The 12,329-nt window shown below is 47.5% G+C and overlaps 1 protein-coding gene across 1 annotated transcript in view; it reads left to right on the forward strand.

The window, feature by feature from the left end:
• Positions 1-12,329, forward strand: part of LOC309569299 (phospholipase A2 inhibitor and Ly6/PLAUR domain-containing protein-like) — a 35,073-nt gene that overhangs the window by 19,527 nt on the left and 3,217 nt on the right. Inside the window, exon 4 of the mRNA XM_082275082.1 lies at positions 1,766-1,891. Coding sequence (XP_082131208.1) covers positions 1,766-1,891 — 126 coding nt within the window. The remainder of the gene's footprint in view (positions 1-1,765; positions 1,892-12,329) is intronic.

Consider the following 12,329-nt stretch of genomic DNA (forward strand, 5'->3'; position numbering starts at 1 on the left):
CATCTATGACGAAACACATCAGGAAGGCGTGCTGACATCACCACGTGATACCCGGAAGTCAGGCGGCTGTGTTCTTCGGATCCCCCGCTGATTACAAGCGCTGTTCGTTTTTATATATGTGAGTTTTCTACCTTTTTACAATCAATGTCTACTTTTATATACTTCACTATGGTGGCTATTATCTTTTCATGCTAACTGCTGGATTGTGGATTGCCCGGGTTCTCTATACCGCTGTGTATACCATCTTGCTGACCTGGAGTGAAGTTGTCAAGGGTCCTGGTTGAGCTGACTGGATGTATATCTCTCATGATTCATATCTATGCTTGATTACAGCTTCCATTCGGTAAGCGCATTAGCGTGATTTTTGCACTATAACACGGTGGAAGAAAATTCATTTAGTGTTGGAGGATTCTGTTTCTTTGCACCATTATAAACATCATCTGGACTCTTTATTTCTTAATGGACTCTTTATTCAACTTATATCTTGGAGTCATTATTTATACTGGTTAAGGGGGTGTCCCTTTTATTTGTTTGATTGCACAATTAATTTGATCACTTCCACATTTGTCTGATAGCTCATTGCTATTTTTTGAGATATATCTGTTTTATTACATGTATCATTTTCAGCGCAGCTTTATTTTTATTAATTGGAAACGAATACACCAAAGTATTTCCAGATACGTATTGGTTATGTCCATCCACAATCGCCACTTTGATGTTTTTCAGGATTTTCAATCCCGGTGTGTGTACACAGCAGGCTGCGCTCCCTCCACCATCCATAATATCCTGTCCCTCTATGTGTATGGATGTCACACTTCTCTCCCCGAATCTCCGCCGCCGCTCTTTGGCCCTTATTTTCCCCACACACAGTAAAAGGAGCTCGGTGTTACTGGGGACCAAGTGAATCAACTAGCAGGGAGCACGGTAAGTTTAACACTGCTTTGGGATGTCCCAATGGTTAAGAAGATCAGGAGCTGTGTCCATCAATGAGGAAAAGAGAAAATGGCATTTTTGACTTACCGTAAAATCCATTTCTCTGATGTTCATTGATGGACACCGTACCCTTCCCTCTGTGGAGTTGTAATTCTTCTGACACTGATTGTAACAAAACTGAGTACCTATAGCAGAGAGAGGGAGTATACCCCCTGGGACCGCCAATAGGTGTAGCCAGACTTTTTTTTCTGCCTAGTGTTCTTCTCCTGTAGGGGGCAGTATAACCCAATGGTTAGGCTCCATGTACACGGGACGTTGTTAAAAGTCCCTTTGAATGCTGGAATTTTTAGGACGTTTGAAACGTCCGTTCGGTCGCGTTTGTACCCGCATTTAGAGGGCGTTTAGCGGGCGTTTGCGTTTAGAACCATTCCTAGAGGTCAAAAAAATGATTCCCCTTTAAAATTGAAAAACGCGAATGCTAAACGTGGGTCATCGCGTTCGGACGCGTTCGGTCGTGTTTTTGCGTTCGAAACGCCGGGAAACACACGTTCGAACGCAAATAATTGCGTTCTAAAAAAAGTCCCTGAACGCAACTGCCTGCAAATGACTGTAAACGACCTGGTGTACATGGACAGATAAGATAACATGGAGCTGCGTTCAGGGGCTTCTGAAAAAAACGCCCAACTGCTCCTAAACGGCCATTTCCAGCGTCCCGTGTACATGGAGCCTTAAGAAGATCAGGAGCTGTGTCCGTCAATGAACATCAGAGAAATGGATTTTACGGTAAAATCCATTTTTTTTAACAAACCCTATTCATTCTTATCTATTTTAGTGCCAACACGAAAATCAATAAAAAATGGAGTCGTCTGCCAGACTTGTACTTCGGCTAAAGATGAATCCTGTAAGCTTGAGTGCATGGACAAGGAAAAATACTGCGCCAATGTGGAACTTACAACATGTGAGTCAATCAGATGAATGAGCAAATAGCAGGACTTAAAGCATAACTCCACTTTTGTTGAGAAAAAAAAACTTCCCCTCTGGGTGATCTAGGTACATTACAAGGATTATAACAAACTTTGTTGCTGATTCCTACCTTTTGTTATTCAGAAGAAATCATTGTTTGTTCTTCTGTGCCTCTGTGCTGAGTGGGCTAAATGGGAGTGGTTTCATAATTATCTATCAGCTGTGGCAGCTGCAGGGCTCTAATGAGGGAAGCTGCTGGTCCTGCATCCCTTTAGACATGTTCCTATTGGTAGTATCTCATCAAAAATTACATTTTTGTTGCAGGGGATGCCAGAAATCAATGTATCTTATGTAGATTTCTGGGAAAATTGGTGAGCCAATCACACAAGCAGGAAAGTGGAGTTAAAGCTGAACTCCAAGAACATAAATGACGCCAATTAAAATTAGATCTGTAATCAATAATACATATTTATGTGTATCTTTAAATACAATTAGCGTAGGTACCTAACTTTGACTTATTGTCAGCCTCTTGCAGTCACTGTAGAGCAGAGCTCAGACTGGGGAAGGCAGAAACAGCACAAGGAGCCATTTAGTTGTGCTGCAGAGCTAGAAGCATTCTGACAGAAGTAGAGGGCAGAGTGGCAGAGGGATGAGCTCTTCATGACACTATCTAGTTTTTTCACTGTCCAATCACAAGGTGGATAAGGGACAAGGTCTGTAAGTGAAAATGAACAGCAGGGAAAAATCAGGTCTCTTGCCCTACCAGACAGGACTCTGTGATGTGGCAAAGTTGTGCAAATCTCAGGACTGGATGGACAGAAATGCTACTCGTTTGGCAGGTTAGGCAGCCTCTATATAATCATGTATCTGTGTATTTAGTTATTGACTTGAAGTTTGGCTTTAAGAAAAAGTAATATGACTCCAGGAATACATTTTATTTAACCACTTAAGCCCCGGAAGATTTTACCCCCTTCCTGACCAGGCCCTATTTTGTGATTCGGCGGCACTGCGTGAATTTAACGGACAATTGCGCGGTTGTGGGACACTGTACCCAAATTAAAATTGACGTCCTTTTTTTCCCACAAACAGAGCTTTCTTTTGATGGTATTTGATCACCTGTGCGATTTTTAGTTTTTGCGCTATAAACAAAAAAAGAGCGAATATTTTGAAAAAATAACAATATTTTTCACATTTTTTTATATGAAATTCCCCCAAAAAAATGTAAAAATCAAAATTTTTTAACATTTTAGGCCAATTTGTTTTCTGCTACCTATGTTTGGTAAAAAAAAAAAAATCGCAATAATTTGATTGGTTTGCGCAAAAGTTATTGCGTTTACTAACTAAGGGAAAGATTTTTGTCATTTTTATTGTTTTTTTTTTAACGAGTAATGGCGGTGATCTGCAATTTTTTTTGCGGGATTGCGACATCGCGGCAGACAGATCGGACCCCTGACTAACATTTTTGACACTTTTGGGGGTACCAGTGACATTACTACAGTAATCAGTGCTATACATATGCACTGTTACAGTAAAATTACACAGGCAGGGAAGGGGTTAACTTTATTGGTGATGCAGGGGTTAAGTGTGTCCCTAGGGGCATGCTTCTAACTGTAAAGGGGTGTGGCTAGTGATGTAACCACAGAGATCATACGATCCTACATAGCAGGATCGTATGATCCCTGCAGTTAGATCAGGGAGAATGACAGGCGGCTTTGTTTACATCAGCCGCCTGCCTTTCTCCCTCTCCAGCGGGAGATCGCGAGTGATCGGCAGACATCGGGTCCGCCAGTCACACGCGCGAACATGTTAGGGAACGAGCGGGGGCGGGAGCGCGCCTCCGGCGGTGTGTGCTCGCCCCCTAGAGGCTCTCAGGCTAGCGACGTGATACTACGTCACTTTGCCTGTACGGGGTTGACTGCCGCAGTAAATATACTGTGGGCGGTTGGTAAGTGGTTAAGAAAAACTAATATGACTTCAGGAATTTATTTTATTTTAAATTGAATGTCCTTGACATGAACCTGACCTAAAATCTAAAATATTACAAAATACAGCAGTGCTGAAGTATAGGTACCTTCTGGTATATGTAAGTACTGGTTTTAGTCTTTAAATCAATCCCTCTGTCCCAGTCCAGTATGAGTCTGGAACATGGTTTATTTGGTGTCCATTAGGGGTCTAGGACACAGCTCACTTGGAGTCCAGTGAGGGTTTGGGACATGGTTCTCTTGGAATCCAGTAGGGTTCTGGGATACGTTTCACTTGGAGTCCAGTAAGGGTCTTGGATAGGGTTCACTTTATGCCTCGTTTTCACTGAGCGGAACGGTTCGGGTCGGTACAGTTTGGAAGGGTTAGAATGGTCCGGCCTATTCAGGTGAGCGTTTCCACTGCAAGTCGGACCACCAGGGGCCATGTGGGGTTTACACCAAGTGCCTTTTGACGTAAGCATTGAGGTTTTCCTGTCCTCCAATCAGTGGAATGTATCGTGTGACGCCAGTAGCTCCACCCTAACCGTACCGTACCATTTCCTATAGCCCTACATCTGAAGGAGGACCAGGAATGGTGCGGTTTGGTTCGGTTGTATGGGCCACTTTCATAATGGAAACACTCAAAATAGCGTACCGTACCGAACTGACCCGAACCGATCCGCTCAGTGGAAACGAGGCATTGGAATCTGGTAGAGGTCTGGGATATGTTTCACTTACCATTCAAGAGGGGTCTGGGACACAGTTCACTTGAAGTCCAATACAGGCTTAGGACATGGTGTATTTGGTGTCCAGTACAGGCCTGGGACATGGTTCACTTGAAGTCCAATACAGGCCTAGGACATGGTGTATTTGGTGTCCAGTATAGGCCTGGGACATGATATATTTGGTGTCCAGTACAGGCCTGGGACATGGTGTATTTGGTGTCCAGTATAGGCCTGGGACATGATATATTTGGTGTCCAGTACAGGCCTGGGACATGATATATTTGGTGTCCAGTACAGGCCTGGGACATGGTGTATTTGGTGTCCAGTATAGGCCTGGGACATGATATATTTGGTGTCCAGTACAGGCCTGGGACATGGTTCACTTGAAGTCCAATACAGGCCTAGGACATGGTGTATTTGGTGTCCAGTATAGGCCTGGGACATGATATATTTGGTGTCCAGTACAGGCCTGGGACATGGTGTATTTGGTGTCCAGTATAGGCCTGGGACATGATATATTTGGTGTCCAGTACAGGCCTGGGACATGGTGTATTTGGTGTCCAGTATAGCCCTGGGACATGATATATTTGGTGTCCAGTACAGGCCTGGGACATGGTGTATTTGGTGTCCAGTATAGGCCTGGGACATGATATATTTGGTGTCCAGTACAGGCCTGGGACATGGTGTATTTGGTGTCCAGTATAGGCCTGGGACATGATATATTTGGTGTCCAGTACAGGCCTGGGACATGATATATTTGGTGTCCAGTACAGGCCTGGGACATGATATATTTGGTGTCCAGTACAGGCCTAGGACATGGTGTATTTGGTGCCCAGTACAGGCCTGGGACATGGTGTATTTGGTGTCCAGTACAGGCCTGGGACATGATATATTTGGTGTCCAGTACAGGCCTGGGACATGATATATTTGGTGTCCAGTACAGGCCTGGGACATGATATATTTGGTGTCCAGTACAGGCCTAGGACATGGTGTATTTGGTGTCCAGTACAGGCCTGGGACATGATATATTTGGTGTCCAGTACAGGCTTGGGACATGATATATTTGGTGTCCAGTACAGGCTTGGGACATGATATATTTGGTGTCCAGTACAGGCCTGGGACATGGTGTATTTGGTGTCCAGTATAGGCCTGGGACATGATATATTTGGTGTCCAGTACAGGCCTGGGACATGGTGTATTTGGTGTCCAGTATAGGCCTGGGACATGATATATTTGGTGTCCAGTACAGGCTTGGGACATGGTTCACTTGCAGTCAAGTACAGGTCGGGGATACGGTTCAGTTGGAGACATGGTTCACTTCCAGTACGGGTCCAGAATATGGCTCACTTGGAGTCTAGTACAGGCCTGGGACATGGTATTTTTGGTGTCCAGTAAAGCCTTGGGACATAGTTCACTTGAAGTCCAGTACAAGGACACCATCAGTGGCGGCTGTTGTTCAAAATTTTTGAGGGGGCGCAAAGGGAAAAATGTAATAGGCATCGCTTCGCGGCAAAAAACGCGGTAAAAGATTGCATGACTTTGAGGTCACACAAGTGTGAAAGGGGCCTTCAGTAATCAAGGTACAAAAATATGTAGCAGAAATCAAATTGGCCTAAAATGTTAAAAAAAAATTAAAAAAATAAAAATAAACTGTTAATGCAGCCAGGAATCTTGTGAGCTGATAACTTTATGAGCTTTCTGGACTGTTATTACTAGTTAGCATTGTTCCCTGTTATCCCCATGAACTACAAAACACCTCCCCCTGTTATGAAGAAGAGAAGGAGGCCTTACCTCAACTCACAGATTTTAATCAAACGATTTTATTTTGTAAATGAGGTCCTATTAATTGGATGCATTTAAAATGTATGTGGTTTTACCTTTTGCATTCACTTTAAATGCCTTCAAAAAGTAAAAGAGGAAGTCTGATTTAGAGTTCTACTCTTTTTGTTTCGGGTAACAGTGCTTCCGGTGTGGTGTCACCCTGGAAGTGTTATCTGTGTGGTGTCACCCTGGAAGTGTTATCTGTGTGGTGTCACCCTGGAAGTGTTATCTGTGTGGTGTCACCCTAGCCGTGTTATCTGTGTGGTGTCACCCTGGAAGTGTTTTCTGTGTGGTGTCACCCTGGCAGTGTTTTGTGTGTGGTGTCACCCTGGCAGTGTTATCTCTGTGGTGTCACCCTAGCCGTGTTATCTCTGTGGTGTCACCCTGGAAGTGTTTTCTGTGTGGTGTCACCCTGGTCGTGTTATCTGTGTGGTGTCCCCCTGGCAGTGTTATCTGTGTGGTGTCACCCTGGCAGTGTTATCTGTGTGGTGTCACCCTGGAAGGGTTTTCTGTGTGGTGTCACCCTGGAAGTGTTTTCTGTGTGGTGTCACCCTGGAAGTGTTTTCTGTGTGGTGTCACCCTGGCAGTGTTATCTGTGTGGTGTCACCCTGGAAGTGTTTTCTGTGTGGTGTCACCCTGGAAGTGTTTTCTGTGTGGTGTCACCCTGGTTGTGTTATCTGTGTGGTGTCACCCTGGCAGTGTTATCTGTGTGGTGTCACCCTGGAAGGGTTTTCTGTGTGGTGTCACCCTGGTCGTGTTATCTGTGTGGTGTCACCCTGGAAGTGTTTTCTGTGTGGTGTCACCCTGATCGTGTTATCTGTGTGGTGTCACCCTGGCAGTGTTATCTGTGTGGTGTCACCCTGGAAGGGTTTTCTGTGTGGTGTCACCCTGGTCGTGTTATCTGTGTGGTGTCACCCTGGAAGGGTTTTCTGTGTCGTGTCACCCTGGCCGTGTTATCTGTGTGGTGTCACCCTGGTCGTGTTATCTGTGTGGTGTCACCCTGGAAGGGTTTTCTGTGTCGTGTCACCCTGGCCGTGTTATCTGTGTGGTGTCACCCTGGAAGTGTTATCTGTGTGGTGTCACCCTGGAAGTGTTTTCTGTGTGGTGTCACCCTGGAAGTGTTATCTGTGTGGTGTCACCCTGGAAGTGTTTTCTGTGTGGTGTCACCCTGGAAGTGTTTTCTGTGTGGTGTCACCCTGGAAGTGTTATCTGTGTGGTGTCACCCTGGCAGTGTTATCTGTGTGGTGTCACCCTGGAAGTGTTATCTGTGTGGTGTCAACCTGGAAGTGTTTTCTGTGTGGTGTCACCCTGGCCGTGTTATCTGTGTGGTGTCACCCTGGCAGTGTTTTGTGTGTGGTGTCACCCTGGCAGTGTTTTCTGTGTGGTGTCACCCTGGAAGTGTTATCTGTGTGGTGTCACCCTGGAAGTGTTTTCTGTGTGGTGTCACCCTGGAAGTGTTTTCTGTGTGGTGTCACCCTGGAAGTGTTATCTGTGTGGTGTCACCCTGGCAGTGTTTTGTGTGTGGTGTCACCCTGGCAGTGTTATCTGTGTGGTGTCACCCTGGAAGTGTTTTCTGTGTGGTGTCACCCTGGTCGTGTTATCTGTGTGGTGTCACCCTGGCAGTGTTTTGTGTGTGGTGTCACCCTGGCAGTGTTATCTGTGTGGTGTCACCCTAGCCGTGTTATCTGTGTGGTGTCACCCTGGCCGTGTTATCTGTGTGGTGTCACCCTGGTCGTGTTATCTGTGTGGTGTCACCCTGGCAGTGTTATCTGTGTGGTGTCACCCTGGAAGTGTTTTCTGTGTGGTGTCACCCTGGAAGTGTTTTCTGTGTGGTGTCACCCTGATCGTGTTATCTGTGTGGTGTCACCCTGGAAGTGTTTTCTGTGTGGTGTCACCCTGGAAGTGTTTTCTGTGTGGTGTCACCCTGGCAGTGTTATCTGTGTGGTGTCACCCTGGAAGTGTTTTTTGTGTGGTGTCACCCTGATCGTGTTATCTGTGTGGTGTCACCCTGGAAGTGTTTTCTGTGTGGTGTCACCCTGGTCGTGTTATCTGTGTGGTGTCACCCTGGAAGTGTTTTCTGTGTCGTGTCACCCTGGAAGTGTTTTCTGTGTGGTGTCACCCTGGTCGTGTTATCTGTGTGGTGTCACCCTGGCAGTGTTATCTGTGTGGTGTCACCCTGGCAGTGTTTTGTGTGTGGTGTCACCCTGGCAGTGTTATCTGTGTGGTGTCACCCTAGCCGTGTTATCTGTGTGGTGTCACCCTGGCCATGTTATCTGTGTGGTGTCACCCTGGTCGTGTTATCTGTGTGGTGTCACCCTGGCAGTGTTATCTGTGTGGTGTCACCCTGGAAGTGTTTTCTGTGTGGTGTCACCCTGATCGTGTTATCTGTGTGGTGTCACCCTGGAAGTGTTTTCTGTGTCGTGTCACCCTGGAAGTGTTTTCTGTGTGGTGTCACCCTGGTCGTGTTATCTGTGTGGTGTCACCCTGGCAGTGTTATCTGTGTGGTGTCACCCTGGCAGTGTTTTGTGTGTGGTGTCACCCTGGCAGTGTTATCTGTGTGGTGTCACCCTAGCCGTGTTATCTGTGTGGTGTCACCCTGGCCATGTTATCTGTGTGGTGTCACCCTGGAAGTGTTTTCTGTGTGGTGTCACCCTGGCAGTGTTATCTGTGTGGTATCACCCTGGAAGTGTTTTCTGTGTGGTGTCACCCTGGTCGTGTTATCTGTGTGGTGTCACCCTGGTCGTGTTATCTGTGTGGTGTCACCCTGGCAGTGTTATCTGTGTGGTGTCACCCTGGCAGTGTTATCTGTGTGGTGTCACCCTGGCAGTGTTATCTGTGTGGTGTCACCCTGGAAGTGTTTTCTGTGTGGTGTCACCCTGATCATGTTATCTGTGTGGTGTCACCCTGGCAGTGTTTTGTGTGTGGTGTCACCCTGGCAGTGTTATCTGTGTGGTGTCACCCTGGAAGTGTTTTCTGTGTGGTGTCACCCTGGTCGTGTTATCTGTGTGGTGTCACCCTGGAAGTGTTTTCTGTGTGGTGTCACCCTGGTCGTGTTATCTGTGTGGTGTCACCCTGGCAGTGTTATCTGTGTGGTGTCACCCTGGCAGTGTTATCTGTGTGGTGTCACCCTGGAAGTGTTTTCTGTGTGGTGTCACCCTGATCATGTTATCTGTGTGGTGTCACCCTGGCAGTGTTTTGTGTGTGGTGTCACCCTGGCAGTGTTATCTGTGTGGTGTCACCCTGGAAGTGTTTTCTGTGTGGTGTCACCCTGGTCGTGTTATCTGTGTGGTGTCACCCTGGAAGTGTTTTCTGTGTCGTGTCACCCTGGAAGTGTTTTCTGTGTGGTGTCACCCTGGTCGTGTTATCTGTGTGGTGTCACCCTGGAAGTGTTTTCTGTGTGGTGTCACCCTGATCGTGTTATCTGTGTGGTGTCACCCTGGCAGTGTTTTGTGTGTGGTGTCACCCTGGCAGTGTTATCTGTGTGGTGTCACCCTGGAAGTGTTTTCTGTGTGGTGTCACCCTGGAAGTGTTTTCTGTGTGGTGTCACCCTGGTCGTGTTATCTGTGTGGTGTCACCCTGGCAGTGTTATCTGTGTGGTGTCACCCTGGAAGTGTTTTCTGTGTGGTGTCACCCTGATCGTGTTATCTGTGTGGTGTCACCCTGGAAGTGTTTTCTGTGTCGTGTCACCCTGGAAGTTTTTTCTGTGTGGTGTCACCCTGGTCGTGTTATCTGTGTGGTGTCACCCTGGCAGTGTTATCTGTGTGGTGTCACCCTGGCAGTGTTTTGTGTGTGGTGTCACCCTGGCAGTGTTATCTGTGTGGTGTCACCCTAGCCGTGTTATCTGTGTGGTGTCACCCTGGTCGTGTTATCTGTGTGGTGTCACCCTGGCAGTGTTATCTGTGTGGTGTCACCCTGGAAGTGTTTTCTGTGTGGTGTCACCCTGGAAGTGTTTTCTGTGTGGTGTCACCCTGGCCGTGTTATCTGTGTGGTGTCACCCTGGCAGTGTTATCTGTGTGGTGTCACCCTGGAAGTGTTTTCTGCGTGGTGTCACCCTGGCAGTGCTATCTGTGTGGTGTCACCCTGGCAGTGTTATCTGTGTGGTATCACCCTGGAAGTGTTTTCTGTGTGGTGTCACCCTGGTCGTGTTTTTTTGTGGTGTCACCCTGGTTGTGTTATCTGTGTGGTGTCACCCTGGTCATGTTATCTGTGTGGTATAACCCTGGTCATGTTATCTGTGTGGTATCACCCTGGTCATGTTATCTGTGTGGTGTCACCCTGGCAGTGTTATCTGTGTGGTGTCACCCTGGAAGTGTTTTCTGTGTGGTGTCACCCTGGCCGTGTTATATGTGTGGTGTCACCCTGGAAGTGTTATCTGTGTGGTGTCACCCTGGCAGTGTTATCTGTGTGATATCACCCTGGAAGTGTTTTCTGTGTGGTGACACCCTGGTCGTGTTATCTATGTGGTGTCACCCTGGAAGTGTTTTCTGCGTGGTGTCACCCTGGCAGTGCTATCTGTGTGGTGTCACCCTGGCAGTGTTATCTGTGTGGTATCACCCTGGAAGTGTTTTCTGTGTGGTGTCACCCTGGTCGTGTTTTTTTGTGGTGTCACCCTGGTTGTGTTATCTGTGTGGTGTCACCCTGGTCATGTTATCTGTGTGGTATAACCCTGGTCATGTTATCTGTGTGGTATAACCCTGGTCATGTTATCTGTGTGGTATCACCCTGGTCATGTTATCTGTGTGGTGTCACCCTGGCAGTGTTATCTGTGTGGTGTCACCCTGGCAGTGTTATCTGTGTGGTGTCACCCTGGAAGTGTTTTCAGTGTGGTGTCACCCTGGTCGTGTTATCTGTGTGGTGTCACCCTGGTCGTGTTATCTGTGTGGTGTCACCCTGGTCGTGTTATCTGTGTGGTGTCACCCTGGAAGTGTTTTCTGTGTGGTGTCACCCTGGCCGTGTTATCTGTGTCGTGTCACCCTGGAAGTGTTTTCTGTGTCGTGTCACCCTGGTTGTGTTATCTGTGTGGTGTCACCCTGGTCGTGTTATCTGTGTGGTGTCACCCTGGTCATGTTATCTGTGTGGTGTCACCCTGGCAGTGTTATCTGCGTGGTGTCACCCCCTGGTATTGTCAAGAGTTACCTGTATGGTGTCACCTTATGATCTCTGTGTCAGGTGTCAACCTCTCCCGTCAGGGTGTCTGGATTGTGACAGAACCTGTTGTGTGTGCTCGTGGTGGAGTTGTGCCTCCTGATCTCCATGATAGGCACTCTTTACACACAGCCCGCCTCCTCAGCTGTCACTGGAACAGAACACATGAGAAGACTTCTGTGGAATTATGAGGGATGCAGAGAGCTGGATTCCCCTCCACACTTCAACCCGGGCTCACGTCCTGGTCTGTACAGGGTGTACAGATATTGGCACACTCATTACTTAATGATTTTCACGGTTAGCAGTACTGCCGGGGTCTCCTCACATCTCCCCTCCTCACTAGCTACAAACATCTGTGTCTTCTATCTTCCTGTGTGCCCTTCAGACGAGATGACGTCTGCATGGGGTGGGGCTCAGAGAGACGCCTAAGCACCGCCCCTATGATTGGGACGTCCCCCTCCACACACATACTTTTACAGTATTCCCCCCACAACCACTCTTTCATAGTTCTCCACTTTCAGTGATCTCAGTCTCTGCAGAGCTCTCTCCCATTCACAACTCAACTCCCTCATCTATTCCGCCGTCAGTGCTCAGTGGTATACGTAGGCTTTTTTTTTTTTTTAGCCAATCGAGGAGCTATTACAACTGTAGCTGGGGCGGAGTTTCAGCTCTCCTCCGCTCCATGCTACAATTGTGAGTAGAGGCGGAGACACAGGCATCTGCAGGTTGCCGTACTGCAGGGGTGGGGAACCTACGGCCCGCGGGCTGTATGTGGCCCCCA

This window comes from Pelophylax lessonae (genome assembly GCF_965119305.1).
Source record: "Pelophylax lessonae genome assembly, chromosome: 13".
In the NCBI taxonomy this organism is placed as follows: Eukaryota; Metazoa; Chordata; class Amphibia; order Anura; family Ranidae; genus Pelophylax; species Pelophylax lessonae.